This window comes from Silene latifolia, chromosome 2 (genome assembly GCF_048544455.1).
Source record: "Silene latifolia isolate original U9 population chromosome 2, ASM4854445v1, whole genome shotgun sequence".
NCBI classification, from domain to species: Eukaryota; Viridiplantae; Streptophyta; class Magnoliopsida; order Caryophyllales; family Caryophyllaceae; genus Silene; species Silene latifolia.
Window position 1 is genome coordinate 175,268,384 of NC_133527.1, and position 22,094 is coordinate 175,290,477.

The window sequence follows — 22,094 nt, forward strand, 5'->3', positions numbered from 1 at the left end:
TCAAACAATAAACTACAAACAAATACGAAAAAAGAGAAAGAAGGAGAACTTACATAAGTTTGGGGATGGCTGAACAATCTTTCAAATAAAGGAGCTCAATGATTTAAGGATTATGATGGAGATTTGGGGGAATAGTTAGGGAAAAAGGTTTGAGGGAAAACTAGGGGAAAAATAGATTGACGAGATGAAATAGATGAAGTAACCTAAAAATCACACAAAACTTAGACTAATAGTCAGGGCAAATTTGTCATTTCATGATTTTTTTTTTTTGCCTGAAAATGGGGTTGGTGCAAATTATTAACTGAGCTAATAACTTGGTTGTAAAATAATAAAAAAAATGACGTGAAAATAAGTGTAAAAAGTAGATTAAGTGTGGGTATAATTGATAATTTACTCTAAAATAGAATCACACCCCCAAAAACTTAATTTGCGTATAAAAACATCCAAGTTGTTGCCCTTCAAACTTCAAACTTCAATCTTCAATATTATAAGATCAAACTTGCACTATTTCCAAATTGGTTATCAAAGAAAGACAAGAGAGAAGAGAGATGGATAAAGAAATACCAATAATAGACATGCAAGAAAACGATGTAAACAAACTAAGAGAAGCATGTGAGAAATGGGGTTGCTTCAGAGTAGTCAACCATGGTGTTCCTACGAGATTAATGGCTGAGATTAAATCTGTGGCGGTCGAATTGTTGGATCGTCCGGTGGATATTAAGCAGAGGAACAAGGAAGGATTACCAGGAAGCGGCTACGTTGGGCTTACTCAAACTAATCCGGTTTATGAAGCACTTGCTGTTGATATCCTTTCATCTCTTTCTCTTCCTTCTTTTTGTTACGACCTTCATGCCTCTCCTCACCAAAGGTACTCTTTTACTTTGTCTACTTTCTGTTCTTTGTGTTTTGGAAATTGAGTTACCGGTGGCCTACTAGGTGGTACCGAGACTCGATACCCCGAGTTGACCCCTTAACATTGTCGTTTTGTCGTGTTTTTGGTAGTTTGTAGTTTGTACGCCCTCTATCCCATTTATATTGTCACGCTTTCTATTTAGGTTGGATTTAATTAATAGGAATAATTATAATAGTTGGAGCTCAACCATCATTTTAAGATTTTGGTTGACATGGTTAATCTATTATGATATTAGAGACAGGGTGACCGAAGGTATCCTGGCAACCCCGATGTGACAATAAAATGGGGCCGAAGATCTGGTCTCATTATTTAGTCTGTTTCACACATTAAACTTGATTGTGCTTTTCGCACAAAGATTATAACATTTTATCGTCAAATGTAAATATAATCAATTTGATGTAAATGATCAAAAGTGTAGCTACTCTTATTTTTCAAGCTACGGTGGTTGCATGCTAGGTAGCACGGACACTTCTCTTAATCAGTCGCCCGGTATCCGACACTACTCGGACACAGGCCGAAACATGCCAGACACCAATAAAGTCGTGTCTAACTTTGTATATTTATTTGGGCACTTGTCCGACTCGTGTCCACAGTATATGGGCCGTGTCCGACGCGTGTCCATGACATTTGGACATCATTTGGGGTAAATGATCTTCTTTAGAAGAGAAATGAGTTGTCGTAAGAGATTGATTAGAAAATGAGTTTGGATGGAAAATGAAAATCGAACGTGGGATGCCGTGTCACGTGTCCGTTTTGGTGCTACCTAAGTTGCATGTTGGATTGCTGGCACCATGGCCCTTAGCCTTGACAAGTTGACGATAAAATTGGTTTTCCTTAGAATGAAGCCGGTAGAATATATCCAAACCCCTTAACCTAACCTCAAACGAGTGGAAGCATTGGGGTTACATTTTTTGAGTTTTGCTACGGATCTTCTCTTTCCAATCTTCTCTTCTAATACAACAACAACAACAACAACAACATCAACAACATCAGAGCCTTAATCCCAAAATAATTTGGGGTATCTTCTCTTCTAATACAAAAATTAAATTAAATTAATTTTCCAATCAAACATTTGATATGCAAATGGATCAATAATTGTTTATTGGTTTCCGAGAGAGTTATTCAGTGTCAGTTAATCGTATCTACTATGTACATTAACTAATGTACTCGTAGTACAGTTAGTCTTGCGGAAAACGGGTCGGAGCAAGTGACGGGTAATGTGCTTCCCTCTCTCCTCTATTTGGGTCATTTGTGAGAGGAAATGGTATCCGTCACTCCAAAGTGACGGATACGTGCCGTCTTCAATGAGATTTTGTGCTCGTAGTATAGTGCAGTAATTTAAACAACCTACTCCAATATACGCAGGGAGATAATTGAGAGCTATGTTCGGAATATACACGAGTTGGGAATTGACATTGCGAGTAGAATGGCCGGAAGCTCAAGGCTGGACGCCGACAGTGTCAAAGTTTGTCCTTCACATTTCAGGTTGAACAAATAGACCATTACTCAGGAAAATATCGGCACTGGTGGCTTGCCAATGCATACTGATGGTAGTCTATTCACCATACTCCTGGACGATGAACATTTGGGAGGCCTCGAAATTGTTGACCCGTCTGGTCAATTACTCGCTGTTGATCGCTTTCCTGCTTCATTCCTCATCAATCTTGGAGACATTGCTGTGGTAATTACTTCTATTTGGTTTCATCTCCTAGCCTCCGTGTTTGCTCTCAGTAGTACTAATGCGTTGTTTGCGTGAAGTGAAGCCGTGGAGCAACGGGAAAATGCGGAATTTGAAGCACCGGGTTATATGTAAGGATGTCGGGATACGTATGTCGATTGCGACAATCATAACACCACCGACTGATGAGGACATGAAAGCTCATCAGAAATTCATAGAAGGTGACCGCCCACCCGAATACATGCCCTTCAATTACACAGAATTCAGGAAACTCCGAGCTGCAAAGAAGATGTATGCTGGTGAAGCCCTTGAACTTCTGCGTTGGAAAAACTAGCTAGTTTCTCAATATTATGGATGCATGATCTTATTTATATACGGTTGATAGATGAAATAATCTTTACTTTGATTACTTCCATGATAATCACCTCTTTTCTTCTCATTTTACTATGAATAATTACGGAGTACATTAAACTTTTACTATGGTAAATCAAGCGTTGTAAAAGATGGCATCCTCGAACTATTATTATCTACATGTCTACCCCTTGTGGCGCATAGACACCAAATTGAAGTAATGAACAACCTGTATACGTATGAATAAGATTTCAGGTATGAAGAATCCAAGTTGGATTCAATTTTGAATATTTTTCCTTTCTTAGGGGACACATCCTTCTACGTTATGATAAAAAGTCAATGTCTCTGGTGTAAGTCGATTCTAAATTAGGAACTTTAATACGGAATAACATTTTGTGTGGTCTTCATTTGAATCCGAGTCAAGATCACAAATCCAAATTTTAGTCCAACATCATCCAGCTCAAATCCACATATTCTTGCATAAGACGGTGTGCGGTCTACCAAAGATGTGATCCAGTCTCTTAAAAGTAGTCGTAAACAAATAAAACTTGCTGAAATTACTCAAACAAGTTGCGTGTATGTAACTTCACCCTTTTTAGACCCATAGACATGAAAATTCATGGACTTAGATCAATTAGCTCAACTGACTGATTTACCACTCACTAAACTTTCAACTTTTACCCACAACACTGTAAAATTGACCTACATATTCCCACATTCTTCTGGTAATTACTCCGATTCATCTGATTCTTTACCTTTTTTAAAAGCAAAGAATCGTAAAATTACTAATCGACCAAATTAACCCAAATAACCATAGAAACAAAGAATAGAGCCCAATAATGGAAACCCAGATACCAGTAATAGATTTACAAGAACCCCAGAAATTAAGAGAAGTATGCAGCAAATGGGGTTGCTTCAGATTGATCAATCATGGAGTTGACACAAAATTAATGGCTGAGATGAAATCTGCAATCAAAGAATTGTTTGATCGTCCATTGGAGATTAAACAGAGGAATAAAGAGGTTATTGCAGGAAGTGGGTATATGGCTCCTAGTGAAAAGAATCCACTTTATGAAGCTTTTGGTCTTTTTGATGTTGCTTCTCCTCTTTCTGTTTCTTCTTTTTGTTCTGATCTTCAAGCCTCTCCTCATACAAGGTTCTGTCTTTTTCTTTTCTGTTTTTTTAGATGCACCAATTGGTGTTATGAAAGAGGAGAAAATATAAATTAAATTATTAACGGAGAATTAACGGAGTGAGGATATAAGTCCTTAATGGAAAAGTTTGATTGTATAAGTCCTTAACTGGAAAAAATTGGAAAGTTGAGGTCCTTCTCTTATTGTTAACTCTATTGATTTCCATCTCAATTGATTCTTTGATGTTTTTATTCATTTGTGAGCAATGTTTTAATCATGTACACAGGCAAATTCATTCCTAACTGATGTACAGTACAACTTTAGTAAAATAGTGACAGTGTTCAAGAGCTCCTGCCTTGAATAGATAAGCAAAACAGAACAATACTCCATAATGTTAGAAACAGAACTCCTATACAATTCAAAATGAAGTGTTGGTCGAAAGAAGCGCACTTTTGTAATCGCAAATGAGCAAGGTAAGGCTCGTGCACCCTGGAGTACTGATCACTGGTTCATGGAATGCACATACTACGAGGAGACAATGGGGGAGGAGTCGGTGAAAGATTCTGACATGGTGTCGCCAATGGGGCCTGTTGAAGGCCACACAAAGGAGGGCCTAAAAGGCGGTATATTAGGCATGGGTGCTAACCCAGACAAGATCTGGACCATAGCCTGCGTCTGAGGCCGTTGACTAGAGATTGGGTGAGAGCAAGCCAAACCCAAAAGCAAAACCCGGTTTGCTTCCTCAGCCACGTACTCCATCCCAAGTCTTTCGTCAATGGCGCTTAAGATGGACCCTTCACGGTGCTTTGACCAGACCCAATCAACTAGGCACTGGTAACCTCCTTTATTGGTCCATGGGCGAAGTCCACAAACCACCTCGAGAATCACAGCCCCAAAGCCATACATGTCGGACTCCCTAGTGGCCTTACCGGTGTGGAAACACTCAGGGGCAATGTACCCCAATGTGCCATGTACCCCTTCCCCCTCAAGCTCAGCATAAGAGGTCTTCTCATGGTCGACAGCCCGAGCAAGGCCGAAGTCACCTAAACGAGCATTGAAGTTGTCGTCAAGCATGATATTGCTGGCCTTGAGATCCCGATGAATGACCTTTTCATCATACTCACAGTGGAGGTAGTGTAAGGCAGATGCTACCCCCGTTAAGGCCTTGTACCGGAGTTCCCAGCTTAAAGGAGTCTGCGTTTCCTCACAGAAGATGTGCTTATCTAGGCTTCCATTCGGCATGTACTCGTACACCAGAAAAAGCATTCCATTGTGGTGGCACCATCCTAATAACTTGACAAGATTGCGATGGCGCAATCTGTTGATAATAGTAAGCTCAGCCAAGAAATCATGTTTACTCTTAATTCCATCCCTTGAGAACTTCTTGACAGCAACCTCGACACTTAAAATAGGCAGTGACGCTCTATACACAGTCCCGTATCCACCTTGACCCAATCTACGCTTGTCGTCAAAATTATCTGTCGCCTTACGCAAATCTTTGTACTCGAACTCCCTAGGTTGTCCCGGCAAGCTCTGGAGTTCGCCTACAATATTCCAATTCCTCCGGGTTGTCCTCTTCTTCCAGTACACCCCTAACGCGAAGGCTACCAGTAATAGGATAACTCCTAGAGAAATCCCAACCCCGAGGTAGGCGGCCGTGTGTGCGCTAGATTTTGCTAGGATCTCCGATAATCTACCAGTAATGTTAGTATTAGGATCTCCGATAATCTCGACTGTGAGATTCCAGCTTAGCACACAGTGGAGCTCAGAGATTCCATCACCAGTGGAGCCCGAGAATCCAAAGAACGATTTACGATTCACGATTTTGCTGAGATTCACACCAGTGACGTTCATGATCGGCGTCTTTGGTATACTAGCTGCAGCGTATATGTCGTTGATCTCCGTAATATACACTGTGAGCTTCTTATTAGCTCCACCATCGTAATTGATCCACACCTTGTGGAACACCGTTCCCTTGTGCAACAGCGTGATATTGAACTTGGTCAAGGAAACGGTCTTGGTTGAGTGGATAGAGTTAATGTTGAGACCAATGTGGTTAGAATCGGGATCAAAGTCGCCATTCTTGTAGGTATCAAACTCGATAGCAAAAAGCTCGTTGGAGGCGTCACCATCAGAGCTAACATTTGTGAGGCCAAGGAACTGGCCGAAGCTGGAAGGAGGTACGTCGAGGTCTGGTGCAATAACAAAGGCGAGACCCTCGCCTGCCGTAACCTGACTACCGTCAAAGTTTTGTGGATGAAAAAAATTGATTAGGAAACTAGTATTAAAAGATGCGACGACGACTCTGGAGTCGTTGTCGTGTTTCCATAAAATGTAAGGCTGGTTGAAGAGGACACGGCCGGAACGACTCTCCAGGCTATATTTACCGGAATAGTCAGGGGTTATTTGGAGAGCTTCATTGCTTATTATCGCCGGTTCCACTACCGTAAAGATGTCGTAGTATGTGCTGTTGAAGGGTAACCCAAATGTGTTGTTTGAGTATTTTATGTTATCCAAGGCCGCCACAACCGATACCGCCACAAATAACACAAGCTGATACAAAACTGGCATAGCTTTAAGTGTGTAGCTTTTTGGGGAAGGCCGGAGGGGGATTATCAATGGACTTCTGTCTATAATGGTGTGATTAAGATAAATATTACTGGAATTACTTTAATTCTGTCTATAATGGTAAAAGTGTAAACAATTGACTTCATCACTAGTATTACTTTAATTCTCTCAAAACGTTGACGGACTTTTTTTACGCGTCTAATGTACCCTATGTCACCATCATTTGTTTACCGATTTTATTTTGATGCCCCAGTCAATTGTTTACACTTTTACCTTAGAAATAATGAACAATTTGATCCTTCTCATTTAATTAGATCCATTTATCATCAAATAATTGGTCGTCTTCTATTTTTTTTTTTATTTGTGCCAAAAACAAAGATAAACAGTTCAAAAGTTTGTGGCGTTGGCAATGGCATCAAAGCATGTGCAACGAGCCAGCGATCATGAACAGCACATATTGAGTAGAAGATTCGACGAAAATTAGCGGACGGGTCAAAAGAGTCATGTGTCATGTTAGGACAAAAATGTTTTTGATGCAGTTTTATTTATATTTTTTTTTTTGAAATTAGTTTTATTTATATTTACTTATTCAAATATATTAATATTCAATACCTATAACGTGGCTATTAGGATCCTCTCCGTTTATTTTTCTTAGTAATCTAGATTCTATGTTAGAACGATTCTTTCCGTCCCGGTTAATTGTTTACATATTCCTTTTTTGGTATTTCATTCATTTTGGTTTACTTTTTATATTAAGAACTAGTTTTTGTACCCGTGAAAATCACGGGTACAGTTAAGATTAATTGTTTAAGATTATGCATAAGTATAACATCATTAGTATGGAAAATGTTGACATTTTTATAGCCTTGTGTAATTGTGTGTTAGTTAACACAACTCACAAAGATGTGAGTAACTAGACGTAATACCGGATGGGGGTAATATGCAACTATTTAATTGGACATTGAGAATTATTTTACAAAATTAACTGACTGATTGAATAAAGGATAGGTCTGTTGATCATTTTCATCATTGGCCAATATTTTTTTATTTTTAATTTTTTTTTCATATATTTTTATCATTAACCGTGTCAATTTCACATGAACCACATAACGTAGGCCGTGATTTATTTCTTTTGCATTAATTTATTTATTTTATTGCCATATTTTTTTTTAATTGCAATAATAATTGATTATATAATACGATCAATGTTGTAACAAAAAAATATTATAGAGACGTAATGTGATTATTTTTTTGCGAGATAACTTATTTTAAAAATAAAATCCTAAAATTAAAACTTAGAATTTACTTTGATTTTTATTTGTTGTTTGAGTCGTTTAATTTACTTTGAAGTTTGAAAGACAAATTTTAATGCATGTTTGTGGTGCTCTAGTTTGTATTTAACGCTATAAATTGCTTAGAGTTTACTTTTTTCTTTTTTAAATAAGAAATAATATTATAACATGTTAAAATTCTTTTAAAAGAGGGAATGATGGAATGTGGTGGGTGTTTTTTTTCTTTATTGTTTTTTTTTTGTTTCTTGTTAATAAATGACTTGGTGATGTGGAGATGTGTTATGTAAATAGATAAAAATGTTGATGTGGCATTAAAATAGGTGTTTAATTTGTCCTTTAATTATTATATATAGATGTTTCTAATTGACAATTTGGTCTTCCAAATCTATTATTTTCCACTCTCCCACCCAATAAGAATAACCATAATAAATGTTCTTTTTCTCTCTTCTTGATTTTGGGCTAAATTCAAAGATAAACTAATTTCTTAATATTTACCTTAATGAAAACAAAATACATCAGTATTTTATTTTTGACAGATGTGGTATGTTTGTGTTTCATTGTGTTTTATTTACTCCCATCACTCCAAAAATAATCTTCGTACTCTAATTAATATGGTCAAAGTTCCAAAAACTTTCACTTTAAATAAATGTAAATAAATAAAATTTATAATATGATAATGAAATATTTAAATTTCGACATATGAGTTTCACAAATATTACTACTATTGAATGAAAAATGTTGTATATAAGTAGAGAAAAATAAAGTTAATGTTGTGTCTATGAGCTAGGAAGCACCAAAACGGACACGGACACGCCACGGACATGTGACACGACATCCCATGAAATTTAGGATACATGACACGTTACTTAATTTAATAAAATATATATTTTATAACTATAAACGTTCGGTTTTTTTATAAAAGTATTTGATATGAAATTTAAATAAGTGATGGTAAAACTTGGCTTTCACTATCTCATTTTCATTTTCCATCCAAAACTATCTTCTAATCTGTCTCTTTTGTCAGCTCATTTCTCGTCTAAAGAACACCAGTCACCCCAAATGATGTCCAAATGCTAAGGACACGGGCCGGACACAGCCCAAATACCATGGACACGAGTCGGGCACGTGCCCCAATAAATGAAGAAAAAAAGACACGGCTTTATAGGCGCCCGACACATTTAGACGCGTATCCAACGAGTGTCGGACACAGGACGACTGATTAAGAGAAGTGCCCGTGCAACCTACTCTATGAGTGCCAAGATTATTTTCACAAAAACATTAGAGAGACGGTCTCCCAATAGCTGTAACAACCCGGATTATAAAACAAAGGAAAAACGTAATATAAAGTAAATATCAGAGTATAATACTGAAAAAAGGGTTAAGGTGGCGGAAACATCTAGCCCAAATCTGGATCGATACTAAAACCGAAAACCAAACTAATACATTATTCAAAGGTTCTCAAAACATAAAGCAAAGTCCTAATTTATTATTCATCTCGCCGCACAGTACTTCCCCGGCAAGATATCATCCAAACAACAAATCATCTGAACAACTTGAGAATGGAGGTCGACAATCAGTCGGGAGTAACTAGATGTTTTCCCAGCTATGTTTACAATAATTGAATATAACCAACAATCTATACAATTGAAATGTAAAACCAGTTAACATGTGAGACCATCTATACTCATGAAAACTCGACACCAACTTACCATCGGACAATGACATGATCAAACAATCATTTATAGTGATAACTCCAAGTTAGACAACATGAGACGACACATGACAACAAAACCATGTTATGGCACCATGTAGAATCTTAGGACCATCAAACTCAATGCGAATACAACCAAACCAAACAACTACTAGAGCGTATAACGAATTGCCTCTAGCCAGTAGCCACGAGCACAGTGTATAGAATGAATGCCGTTAGAGCGATTAACGAACTGCCTCTAACTGCTAGAGCAATTAACGAACTGCCTCTAGCACTACTACAAATCCAGGCAACTACAACGCCTCTTTAACAACGAATATTCACGAAAATCACAATAGACGTTGTAGAATGTATGGCGCGAATTTTACTAAAATCAATTACAACGGGTATGGTTATAAAACCCGTTGTTATTAGTTTTAACAACGGGTCACACATGCACAACCGTTGTTAATAATTTGGCGCAAAATTGGCGCAAAGTTAGTGAAAAGTAATCACAACGGTTATTTTTGAAACCCGTTGTTAAAACTTATTTAACAACGGGTGTTTTCTACAACCGTTGTTAAAACATATTTCACAACGGTTGTTGTTTAATAACCGTTGTCAATACCTTCCATACTATAAACCACACAAACACAAGTCTGCTGCAGCCACAAAACACAAACCTTAATACACAAACACAAACCCAGCAGCAGCCAAACACAAACACAAACTTTCTCATCGTCTCTTTCTCTCTTTCTCGTCGTCGCTTTATCTTCTCGCCGTCACTGTTGATTTCATCGTCTCTTTACGTACGTTCTGTAATTATCAGGTTTGTTTCATCGTCATTATTTTATTGTTCTAATTATTTCATTTCAATGTATGTGTTTTTATCGACCATTAGGTTCCGTTCAGCATCTGCTAATTATTTCATTTCCATGTATGTGTTTCTAATTATTTCATTTCCATCTTCTTTGGCGTCCTTCAGTACGGATCGAGCATAGTAAGAGTCTTAAGGATGATATATCATTCATTTTGTTGGAGTTTGGAGTTTGTTTTGAAAGATTAAGGAGAGGGTTAATTTATTTGAAGTTTGTTTTAGCAGTTAGGGTTTGGAGAATATATTGAGATAATGGAAATGCATGTTAGTTGAGATAATGCAATGTATTTATACTAATGTGTGGGTTGAGTTGTTTTTTAATTAATATATATGTTAGGAAGTTGTGCCATATATGTTAGGAAATTGTGCCATAATCAGATCTTGATGATGACTGATAGATCTATGGAGTTGAAAAAATGGAAGCAAATCAAACAAGCATAACTCAACACTTTCAAAATGATCATTTCATTTAATTTTAAACCAAATACATTACAAAGCAATTATCGAAATCAAAAGATGTATAATAGTGGAACAACCCGATTAAGCGTAAAAAGCGCTTCTCAACCTGCCACCAATCACGCCACTCTGGTATACCGCTAACTTCCGGGTCATTGGCTTCATATTTTGCAACAATAGATTGAATATATGCAAGGACACGACTTGCATGTGGAGATAAGGTTGGAAGAGTACAACTCAACATATCTCTGGCTGCAGCCAAGTTGCGAGTAACAGGCCTAGGGTATGAAGATGATGATGATGATGATGATGATGATGATGATGATGATGATGATGATAAGGCTTTGTTGACAAGCCGGACTGCTTCACGCCTCTTAATCCAATAATTCCGTTGATGTTCAAGGGATGCTTTGATTAATGGGTGTTGATCGGCGGAAGCTTGGCGAGAACCTTCCCATCATCTTCAATCGTTTGTGTAAGCCATTCTTCGTTGTTGATAAAATTAGGGTTCATTGCCATGTTGTTTCAATTAATGAATGTTAGTAAATGATGCTTTAATATGTTAGTAAAGGATGCTTTAATATTTATAGCTAGTAATATTTAATTTAATTTTTTTTTATTTTTTAAGAACAAACAACAACGGTTATTTACAAACAACCCGTTGTTATAACTTTCCTCCCAAAATTGAGTCACACTTTCCACAACGGGTTTTTATACTTAAAACCGTTGTTAATATTTTTCACAACGGTTTCCTTAAGAAAACCAACCGTTGTTAAAACCTTTTACAACGGTCGCTTTAACAACGTCCGCTTTTTTATATAACAACGGTTTTTGACCGTTGTTATAACTTGTATCTGTAGTAGTGTAGCTGATGGACCGATTAATGAACCGCATCCATCGGGTTGTGGACCGATTAATGAAATGCATCCAAGGTACTATGTATTGCCTATATGCCTAAAACCTGGCCAGACCTCTCGGTGCAATAACTGTACACCGAATGACACCATCCTCGAACGGTAGCGTTTGTTCATTCCAATAGTATATAACTGATACTATCGTCATCTATACAACCATCCAACCACAAATGCACAGTATAAATGACTGTACTAACAATGCATGAACAACATCATGACACAACTCATAGAACAGTGTAACTGACTGTACAACTTATCATATAAATAGAGTAACCAAAGACATTAGCAAACACAATGTTATACTACAACTGGATACAACTGTACATATGAAATAAATACTAATGATCAATATTATAGTAACCTTAACCATAACATGAACTCTAAACGTGAGGTTATACTAGCCTCGACTATAACTTTAATAAATACCCTTGAAGTTATAGTAACCTAGACCATAACCTTGACACGAAACTCAAAGTTATACTAGTTCCAACCATAACCTTGAGCCATAATCTCAGGGTTACGTCAGTCTTAGCTATAACCTTAACTCGTAAAAGTTATAGTAGCTTCAGCTATAACCTTGATTTATATTTTCAAGGTTATACCTATTTCAGCCATAACTAGAGTAACGACCCAAAGTTGTACTAATTTCAGTTATAACACTCGAATATCATCAAGGTTGTACTAACTTTAGCCATAACATTGAATCCCAGTATTGGCCGCCTATCATGCCGCCACTAGGGTTTCATTCGTAAACCCTAATTGCGCTCATGACACCCTTAAAACGCATAAATACCATATGATATACAATTAATGCATTAAATTGGCAATTTGAAAGCTTAATGAAATTGGTATTTGATGAGCCCAATTTGTGTGTCAATCAATTAAATTGATTAGGAAACTAGTATTAAAAGATGCGACGACGACTCTGGAGTCGTTGTCGTGTTTCCATAAGATGTAAGGCTGGTTGAAGAGGACGCGGCCGGAACGACTCTCCAAGCTATATTTACCGGAATAGTCAGGGGTTATTCGGAGAGCATTATTGCTAATCATCGCCGGTGCCACCACAGTAAAGACGTCGTAGTATGTGCTGTTGAAGGGAAAGCCAAATGTGTTGTTTGAGTATTTTATGTTATCTAAGGCCACGACAACCGATACCGTGACAAATAACACAAGGTGAAAGAAAACAAGTATAGCTAAGCTTGACACGGACTTCATCAAATCAATTACTTAAACAGTTGAACTTAGTTTTAGGTTTTAGGAGGAGAGCTGAGTGGGATTAAGATTAACAAATGGACTTCTGAATAATGTGGTGATTAAGATAAGGATTACTCGCATGGGAACACACAAGTGACACAACAGTCTGCTTCAATCCTCTGCCCTACTTTATTTAAGCTCCTAAATTAAATTAAGCTAAATTAGTCTGAAAACGTTGACATAGAAAGGGTCAAATTAGTGGGGTTGGTATAAAAGCATGTCAGACGAGGGAGAATAAAACTCTAACCTGGGTTACAGATCTTATATTGGAGAATTAGAGAAATTATTCCACCCATATAAGGTACACAAATTCTCGTTGCAGACGAACACTATTCATCACAAGCTGAAGACGAATAGTGTCCATCTCATAAAATATAATGGATAGTGTAGGTGGAGGGAAATGGATACCCTCACTTGTCCACCCACTTGCATTGTGTGAGAGGACCACTATCTGTTTTCAGCTGTGACGGATAGTGGTCGTCTTCAATAAGACGTACTGTTAAGGTAAGAGGCTACGACTTCTATTGTCAATTGGACTCTTCTCCTCCGTTTGCGTGTGACCCAACATGTTCACATTTTTTTTCTTTTACTGAATAACAGTTTTTTAAATTTTACAAGATAACCTACTTTTACAAAAATGTATGTACCAAAAAAAAAACTTACAAAAATGTACTTTCTCAAATATGAGGTTTCTTTTTCCACCAATTCTTGTTTAAGACTCTGTCTAAAATGCTACCCTCCATCAATCATACACGGGGCTTCCATCGATAATCGATGGCAAGTCCCAAAATTATTTCATTTTTCAATCAATACTATGCATATCTATCTTTTCGACAATAAAAGTCTCCCTTGCTGAGAATCGTTTTTCAGTCCTTTATATTATTTCGGTGGTTTCGGTAATATAATCGGTAGTATAGGCAAGAGTAGATCGTTGATGGGGTTCGGTGGTTTATTTTCCATTTATTCGTGGGTTTAAATTCATTGGTAATATAGGCAAGAATAGTGTGTTGATGGTTCGTCGCGTGTTCTTTCAATGATACAAGTTATTTGTCAACAATCTTTGGATCCAGTAAGAGTAAAATCCTCTCTCATAACGAAGGATCCTCGCAAAAACTGCATGAAGATAGCGATACAAGGACGAGCCGAATCCCCTATTCACTAAAAGAATAGGTGCCTCTACGCTTTTTCCCGCCTAACATTATAACCTATAAAAAGTATACTCTAAAATCATTGCTATAATTAAAGATATGTCACACCAAAATCATTGCTATAATTAAAATATATGTCACGCCTAAATGAATAATGTCAGTATAAAATATACTATAAGAATATAAAAAATATACTCTAAAATTATTGCTATAATTAAATATATGTCACACCTAAATCGTTGCTAAAATTAAATATATGTCACGCCTAAATGAATAATGTCACTGTAAAATATAATGTAAAGATATATAACAAAGGGAATTTTAAATCATTGTTGTAAAAATATATGTCAAAGGGAATTCCATGTCTACTAAGAAAATAGGCATTCTGAAAAATTTTCCCGCTAAAATACACCGACTCAAATATGGAAATAAATGTTTCTTTCATTAATCAAAACTTTTCATCAAATTAATATTCTTTTCATTAAACTAAAATAATTTCAATCAACTTAAAAATGATTTAACTTAAAAGTATACACAGTGGAGAGGTATAAGTTAGCCATGTCTTCCCAGGGTTTCTATGGAAGCTCTGTCCTAGTCAATCTCCGCTTCTTCCTTCTTCTTGATCAAGGCTCCTATCTACGTTCTTTACGTAGGTTTCTTCTTTCCGTGTTTCTTTATCGTTTGTGGTTTGCTTTATTCTTTCTTGCTAGGGTTTCTTTTGAATTTGTGGTTTGGAGATCGTGATGGGGTGTATGGACCGTGGTGAGTGCAGTAAGGGAAAAGGAGTATTGGAGGAAGGTTTACGGGTGGTGTTGATGTGTTCGAATGGGATGTTACATGGGAGGAAAATCAGAAGGTCGAAAGCGAATTGATACTCGTTGGGAAAATATGGGCGTCCAAGAATATCAATGCTCGCGCTGCTATTGACACGATGCTGAGATTATGGAGTCCAGTAGGAAAGATCATGAGGAACGTATTGGATGCAAAAGAACGGACCTTTATTTTTCGCTTTACTGATGCGCGGGATAAGTTGAAGGTTATCGAAGGACAATCATGACACTTTGATAAGTTCGTTTGGTGTTTTAATGAACCGAATATGGAGGGGAAGATGACGGATATACCACTTTGCTATCTCCCAATCTGGGCTCGTATCTATGATTTGCCCCTCAAAGGTCGATTGAACGAGGGAAATTTGCGACGATTGGGGGAGCAGCTAGGAAAGTTTGTTGCTGTTGATGAAGTTGCTTGTCCGGAGTTGGAGAGGGCTGTACGGGTGCGGATATTGCATGATATTCGGAAGCCGCTTCATGCTTCGACGGATATTCGGTTGCCTGGTGGTTCGGTTACATCGTTTATGGTCAAGTATGAAAGATTACCTTTGTTTTGTTATGGTTGTGGAATTATGGGCCATGGACAGAAGGATTGTGATAAGGGTCCATATCGGGAGGAGGAACTTCAGTATGGGGAGAGCCTTCGAGCTTTGCCATGGAAAGGGGGCAAGGTGGGTGTATCTGAGGGGAGGAAGACGAGTAGGGATTTACGGCCTGAGTTTGAGGAGGAGTATAAAAGGTGTGAGGAGGAGATGATAGAAAAATTGCAGCGGATTGCGTTATCGAGTAAAGGGCGAGGTAGGTCGGATATGAGGAAAGACTAGCTCGTGGTAGTGAGTGTGATGGAGGATGAGGTTGTTGGAATGGGGGATGGATTGCGATGGGTGCAGGATAATAGTATGAGGGGGCGGGATGGTGATACGGTGGTTGAGATTGATCAGGGCTTGGCTGTTGAATGTAAGGGAGGTGCAGATGTGGGACAGGGGCAGGGAGCAGCGGAGTGTGGTGGGAAGGAGGAGGATTGTGGTGTTGAGGTGGGGAGGCGTGATAAGCATGATAAGTTGGTTGGAAGTGAGAAGAGCTCGAAGTGAACTCGTTTTCCTAGAAGGGTAGGAGTACAGGAGAGTGTTGAAGGGTTGAGTGTGGCTACGGGTAAGCGGGAAAGGGAAGTTGGGCACGAATGTGTGGTGAGTTGTGATGGACAGGGTGGGAAGGAGAGGTTTTTGGAAGTGGGTGCGGAGTCAAAAAAAATAAAATTAAGCAGGGGTGCTTCTATACCTGAGGCGGAGGTTGAGATGACTCAACCCTGCTGGGCATCATGAAAATATTGAGCCTTAACTGCTGAGGGTTGGGCAACCCCGATGCAGTAGGCGGTCTTCGTAATCTTTTACGGAGAGAGGCCCCAGATTTGGTCTTTTTGTGTGAGACCAAACTGAGTGGAAGTGAGCTGCGGAGAATGAGGCTATGTCTGACTGAGTATGATAGTAGGTTAGCTGTAAGTTTCGGTCTGCTTCTGTACACTATATGGATTTTGAGATTGAAGATGCTGCTGGTGCGTGGAGGGTGATGGGTTTTTATGGGTGGCTGATGGTGAGCGATAGGCACTTGTCGTGGGAGTTGCTTCGAATGATTGGGGCTGGTAATGGCGATAGTCCTTGGTTGTGTATAGGGGACTTCAATGAGATACTTTATGGTACAGAGATGAGAGGGGGTGTTCGACCTCAGTGGCAAATGAATAATTTCCGAGATGCCGTTGATGATTGTAGGCTTAGAGATGTTGGATTTGAGGGGTATGAGTTTACTTATGATAATGGTCAGGAGGAGGAAGATAACCGGCAGTCTAGGATTGGTCGAGCTATGGGAAATGATAAGTGGTTTGATATGTTTCCAAGAGCGAAGCTAGTCCATATGGATAGAGAATGGTCGGATCATGCTCCTATTAAGGTTATATTGCAGCCGCCGTTGGAGAGGGAAGTGAGGGGTGGCAAGCTGTTTCGATTTAAGCAGATATGGGTAGGCAAAGATGGGTGTGAGGATGCTATCCGAAAGGCTTGGAGTACTGGGAATGGAGATTTAATTGATACAATTTTGGATTGTGCAAGACATTTGCATGAGTGGAAGGGTGTTAGTATTGGCAAGATTCTTAGAGATTTGAACTCGAAACGTAGGCACCTAAAACGCCTGAATGAGAGGTGTAGGTCGAGGACTCGAGGGGGGTGCTGGAGGAGAGAAGGAGGTTGGTGAGAGATATTAGTCGGTTGCTGCGGCAAGCGGAAGTCTTTTGGAGGCAGAGATCGAGGGCTTTATGGCTAAGGGAGAGGGATAAAAATACTAATTTTTTCCATCGTAAAGCTGGCCAGCGTAGACATAAAATCATATTACACGACTCCTCGATGATAGTGGTGGTGTTCATGAAGGTACAGAGGCGGTTGCAGCTGTTGCGAAAAATTACTTCGAGGGACTATTTTCGTCTGATGGTGCGCGGGTGCGGGAGGAATTTCTTGATGTTGTGGCTGGGCGTGTGACGGAAGAGATGAACGTTTTTCTTCGAGCTGAGTACAGGGAGGACGAGGTTATAACGGCTCTCAATCAGATGCATCCTCTTAAATCACCCGGACTTGACGGTATGAATGCTTTATTTTATCAGACATATTGGCATATTGTTGGCCCGTTAGTAATTAAGACTGTGTTAAATATTCTTCGGGGTCAGCCGTTTCCGCCTGGACTGAATAGAACTCAGATTGTCTTAATACCAAAAAAAGAAAACGCCAGATAAGATTGTTGATTTCCGGACAATTAGCCTTTGTAATGTGGTATATAAGCTGGTTTCTAAAATTCTTGCTAATAGGATTAAGGGCTTTCTAGGGAATATTGTGTCTGAAAATCAATCTGCCTTCACTCCAGGTCGGTTAATTTCGGACAATATTTTGATTGCGTTTGAGCTGTTCCATCAGATGAAGAATAATAGAAGTGGAGATGCTCACATGGCATTGAAGTTGGATATGGCGAAGGCATATGATAGGGTTGAATGGTATTTTTTGGAGCGGGTGTTAAGGAGAATGGGATTTGATGATGGGTGGGTCGATAATGCAATGAAGTGTGTCTCGACTGTTACCTTTTCTATTAAGGTGAATGGTACTTTTACAGAGGAGTTTGCGCCGACACGTGGGATTCGACAAGGTGATCCAATTTCCCCTTATCTTTTTATTTTGTGTGCGGGGGTTTTGTCAGGACAGTTACGGAAAGCAGCTGAGGATGGCTCTATTAGGGGAATTCGTGTGGCTCCAGCTGCACCGACTGTCACGCACTTATTATTTGCTGACGATAGTGTATTGTTTGTTCGAGCTAAGGAGATGGAGGCACGGAAGGTTAAGGCTATTCTCACGGCCTATGAGGAAGTGTCAGGGCAGCTTGTGAACTATAATAAGACTACGGTATATTTTAGTAAGTGTACCACGGTTGCACGGAGGGGGCAGATTGCGGATTGGCTGGGCGTGAGGGCTGTTGATGAGCATGATAAATACTTTGGGCTTCCGACTATTGTGGGTCACTCTAAACAGGTGATTAACAGGGTAATTAGGGATAAATTGTGTCGTAAGTTACAAGGTTGGAAAGGTATGCTATTATCGAAGGCAGGGAAAGATGTTTTGATAAAGGCTGTCGCCCAATCAATTCCGACCTATACTATGAGTGTCTTCAAGCTTCCTTCTAATTTTTGTGATGAACTTCGGTCCTTAGTTTCTCGGTTTTGGTGAGGCTCGGAGAATGGTAAGAGGAAGATACCATGGATTGCTTGGGCGAAACTGTGTCAGCCGAAGTGCCTGGGAGGGTTGGGGTTTCGAAACTTTGCTGAATTTAATCTCGCTTTACTGGGTAAACAGGCTTGGAGAATGGTCACTGATCGAGCGTGTTTGATGGTTCGAGTCTTGGGAGGCAAGTATTTCCCTAATAGATCGTTTATGAAGGTTGAACTTGGCACGAGCCCAAGTTATACATGGAGGAGTATTTATGAGGCCAAGGAGGCGCTTATGGTCGGAATTAGGAGGCGGGTTTGTAATGGGTTGAGTACTAGAGTATGGTATGATCCGTGGGTGTCTGGAACGAAGACACGGATGGTGTTATCGCCAATGGATGCGGCTGATGACGAATTATTAGCGGCGGAATTATTGGATGTGAGTGGAAAAGCGTGGGATATATCTAAGGTACGTAAGTTCTTTCACCCGTTTGAGCAGCAGCATATTTTAAATACTAGGATTGGCGGGAGTGGGGAGGAGGACGAATGGGTGTGGGATTTGGAGAAAGGTAGCATTTACTCGGTCAGGTCGGCGTATAAGGCATTAATGGGTGATTATGGTGTTGATGAGGGGTCGTCGGATGGAGCGAAGTGTGGTTGGTTGTGGCGAAAGATATGGAATTCTCGTACCTTACCTCGTGTTAAAATGTTCTTTTGGCAATTCTGTAGTGACGCGATAGCTACGAAGTGGAATTTAGCATCCCGAATGAAGCATGGAGATGTCACATGTCCGATCTGTTCAGCTGATGTAGAGGATTGTTTGCATCTTGCGGGAGGGTGTGGGTATACAGTTGGGGTTTGGGAGAGTTTGGGGCTGGTGATGAGGCCGATAGCGGGGTATGAGGGGGTTAAGAAGTGGGTCGAGGATGTGTTGGGGGTACTCGATAAGGAGGAGATCGGGGTGTTTATGACGGGTGTTTGGGCAATTTGGGAAATGCGTAATAAGGTTGTCTTTGAAAATAGAGTGCCACGAGTTGAGGATGTTGTGTTGAGGGTGCGGGGAATGGTTGGCGAGCTCGATGGCGTGGAGAGGGCAGGGGAGCAGCGGTTGATGGGAATGCAGGGGAGGAACCGTGATGGGGTGGGAGTTGGCCGAGGGGTAACGGTGGATCCAGGGGTAGTGATAATTAACGTAGACGTGGGTGTTAAGGAAGGTGAAGGAATGGGATTGGGGGCGCTGTGCGGGGATGAGGATGGGAATTTGTTATGGGGTTGGGAAGGCCGCCGTCGAGAGGAGTTTGAGGAAAGAGTGGCTGAGGCAGAAGCGGTTCTGAATGCGCTTCGGGAAGCTCAACGGATGAAGCATGCAAGGGTCTGTGTGGAAAGTGATTGCAAGACTGTTATCGAGGCTCTGAAATGTCGTACTTTAAGGCGTAGTGATTTTCATATTGTTATTAGTAATACTTTAAAATTGTGTGTAGGTTTTAATTCCGTCTCTTGGTCTTATGTTTGTCGAACTTTTAACCGAGCTGCTCATTTGCTAGCTCATTCTTGTGCTGTGGATGTGAGTAGGTTCCTCGATGGTACGTTTATTCCTCGTTACATCGTTGAAACTGCTAAAACTGATTTATTAATGAGAGTATAATCCTGATTTATGATTTTTTCAAAAAAAAAAAAAAATAATTTCAATCAACTCTAAATTATAACTTCTTTAATTAAAATAAAATAACATAGGTATCAAATTATAAATGACAAATAACTAAATCTTTCATCCCCTTACTACTAAAAGAATAAAAATTCTCTTAATTTTCCCTCCAAATGCTTCTATCTAAATAAAGAAACAAGTAAAACTTTTTTTAAGCTATTATATTTTCATTAAAATATAATTTTATAATTAAAATTTAATATTATAATTAAATTCAAAATTATGATTTTTTCATCAAAATAAAATAAAATTAAAGCTAAACTATAAACTAAGTTGGTAAATTTTTCATAATTTTAGAGAATAAATTGCATAATTACCATCAACTTGGTGACAAAAAAAAAACACTTTCATAACTTTAATTTTTCATTATTAATAACAACCTAAAAAAATAAATACTCTATATATACCGCGCATTGCGCGGGATCTATACTGGTTGTTAGATTACTAGTATAGATCTTCTGCTACAGCACGGTTTTTGTAGTAGGTTGTGTTAGATAAAATTGTAATTAAAATGTTATTAACTAATTTTTACATTTAAAATGTCATTAAATGTACTCGTAGATATTAATGATTTTTTTTATCGCAAAGCTAATAATTTCATTTTCTAAACTTCTCAACTTATTTTAATGATATTTTATTTTCACGAATTTAATAATATCAGTTATATTTTTGTTTTATAAAGAGAAAGTATGCCTCAAATCATTCTCTAATAAATAGTAATTTATATTTAAACTTTTATTTTATGATAATTAAAAAATGTTTTAATTTAATGTTCATTTGTTTCTTTATTTAAGTAAATGAAATTTGGAGGAAAACTTTTTTCTTATTTAAGTAAACTAGTTTTAAATCCGTGCAAAATTACACGGGTATGTATTTGGGCCGGTATTAATGTTTTTGGATGTATTTTTTTTTTTGCATTTCTATTGTACTTATCTAGTTGGTCTAAATCAGCGATCTACATAATTAATGTTTAAACTTGTTACAAATACTTGTTCACATGAAATTGTTTAAGAGGAAATAACAAAGGATATTTTTTTTAAAAAAATATATCGTACTATCTAGTTTTTAAAAATTATGCATGTAATTTATTCACATTATATGTAATTCAATCTCGTAATTAAATGTAATTCCTTCTCGTAATTATGTAATTTTATTATTATTTTTTTTTTAAATTATGTAATTCATTTATTTGTAATTAGTTTCATTTATTCCGATTTGTAATTCATTCCGATTTGTAATTCATTAGTTTCATTTATTCGGAATGTATAAAATTATTTCATAGTATTTGTTCTAAGACGGAATTTGTCGCATGTTTGTATAGCCGGAATTCTGAAGAAATAAATACATTGCACACTAACGGGGCCCACCATAACATGTGTTTCCAAAAAAAAAAGCTGAATTAATGATGTGGCACACCCTAGATTGAGTATTGTCTTCTGAATTAATAAAGATAAGATGGTGATTAGGGATGTCACTGGGGCGGGGCGGTGGTGGATATAGGCTCTCCCATACCCGTACCCACCAAGAAAAACTCATACTCATCCCCGCCCCA

General features: G+C 38.4%; 5 protein-coding genes across 5 annotated transcripts; 4 read left to right on the forward strand and 1 right to left on the reverse strand.

The window, feature by feature from the left end:
• Window positions 1-427: 427 nt before the first annotated feature.
• On the forward strand, window positions 428-3,030 carry LOC141631268 (2-oxoglutarate-dependent dioxygenase DAO-like). The gene is made up of 3 exons (XM_074443964.1): window positions 428-868; window positions 2,279-2,594; window positions 2,677-3,030. The coding sequence occupies exons 2-3, from the start codon at window positions 2,451-2,453 to the stop codon at window positions 2,923-2,925; spliced, it is 393 nt and encodes a 130-aa protein (XP_074300065.1). The 5' UTR covers window positions 428-868; window positions 2,279-2,450; the 3' UTR covers window positions 2,926-3,030.
• On the forward strand, window positions 549-2,411 carry LOC141641677 (2-oxoglutarate-dependent dioxygenase DAO-like). The gene is made up of 2 exons (XM_074450332.1): window positions 549-868; window positions 2,279-2,411. The coding sequence occupies exons 1-2, from the start codon at window positions 549-551 to the stop codon at window positions 2,409-2,411; spliced, it is 453 nt and encodes a 150-aa protein (XP_074306433.1).
• A 751-nt stretch (window positions 3,031-3,781) lies between the features above and the next one.
• LOC141641678 (2-oxoglutarate-dependent dioxygenase DAO-like) lies at window positions 3,782-4,439 on the forward strand. The gene is made up of 2 exons (XM_074450333.1): window positions 3,782-4,054; window positions 4,362-4,439. Exons 1-2 carry the CDS (start codon window positions 3,782-3,784, stop codon window positions 4,437-4,439), a joined length of 351 nt encoding a protein of 116 aa, XP_074306434.1.
• On the reverse strand, window positions 4,295-6,673 carry LOC141643422 (putative L-type lectin-domain containing receptor kinase S.5). The gene has a single exon (XM_074452574.1). The coding sequence runs from the start codon at window positions 6,644-6,646 to the stop codon at window positions 4,601-4,603; it is 2,046 nt and encodes a 681-aa protein (XP_074308675.1). The 5' UTR covers window positions 6,647-6,673; the 3' UTR covers window positions 4,295-4,600.
• Window positions 6,674-16,628: 9,955 nt separating this feature from the next.
• LOC141641679 (uncharacterized) lies at window positions 16,629-20,482 on the forward strand. Its single transcript, XM_074450334.1, has 4 exons — window positions 16,629-17,268; window positions 17,522-17,774; window positions 17,953-18,676; window positions 18,986-20,482. The coding sequence occupies exons 1-4, from the start codon at window positions 16,629-16,631 to the stop codon at window positions 20,480-20,482; spliced, it is 3,114 nt and encodes a 1,037-aa protein (XP_074306435.1).
• Window positions 20,483-22,094: the final 1,612 nt, after the last annotated feature.

Bases quoted from the DNA above. Each gene is read 5' to 3' on its own strand.
- LOC141641678 (XM_074450333.1), top strand. From the start codon at position 3,782: ATGGAAACCCAGATACCAGTAATAGATTTACAAGAACCCCAGAAATTA. The intron at 4,055-4,361 runs GTTTCTTCTTTT...TCATGTACACAG, and splicing joins ATGTTGCTTCTCCTCTTTCT to GCAAATTCATTCCTAACTGA.
- LOC141643422 (XM_074452574.1), bottom strand. From the start codon at position 6,646: ATGCCAGTTTTGTATCAGCTTGTGTTATTTGTGGCGGTATCGGTTGTG.
- LOC141641679 (XM_074450334.1), top strand. From the start codon at position 16,629: ATGGATTTTGAGATTGAAGATGCTGCTGGTGCGTGGAGGGTGATGGGT. The intron at 17,269-17,521 runs GTAGGCACCTAA...GTGTTCATGAAG, and splicing joins TAGAGATTTGAACTCGAAAC to GTACAGAGGCGGTTGCAGCT. The intron at 18,677-18,985 runs GTAATTAGGGAT...CTGGGTAAACAG, and splicing joins CTAAACAGGTGATTAACAGG to GCTTGGAGAATGGTCACTGA.
- LOC141631268 (XM_074443964.1), top strand. From the start codon at position 2,451: ATGCATACTGATGGTAGTCTATTCACCATACTCCTGGACGATGAACAT. The intron at 2,595-2,676 runs GTAATTACTTCT...CGTGAAGTGAAG, and splicing joins ATCTTGGAGACATTGCTGTG to CCGTGGAGCAACGGGAAAAT.
- LOC141641677 (XM_074450332.1), top strand. From the start codon at position 549: ATGGATAAAGAAATACCAATAATAGACATGCAAGAAAACGATGTAAAC. The intron at 869-2,278 runs GTACTCTTTTAC...CAATATACGCAG, and splicing joins CATGCCTCTCCTCACCAAAG to GGAGATAATTGAGAGCTATG.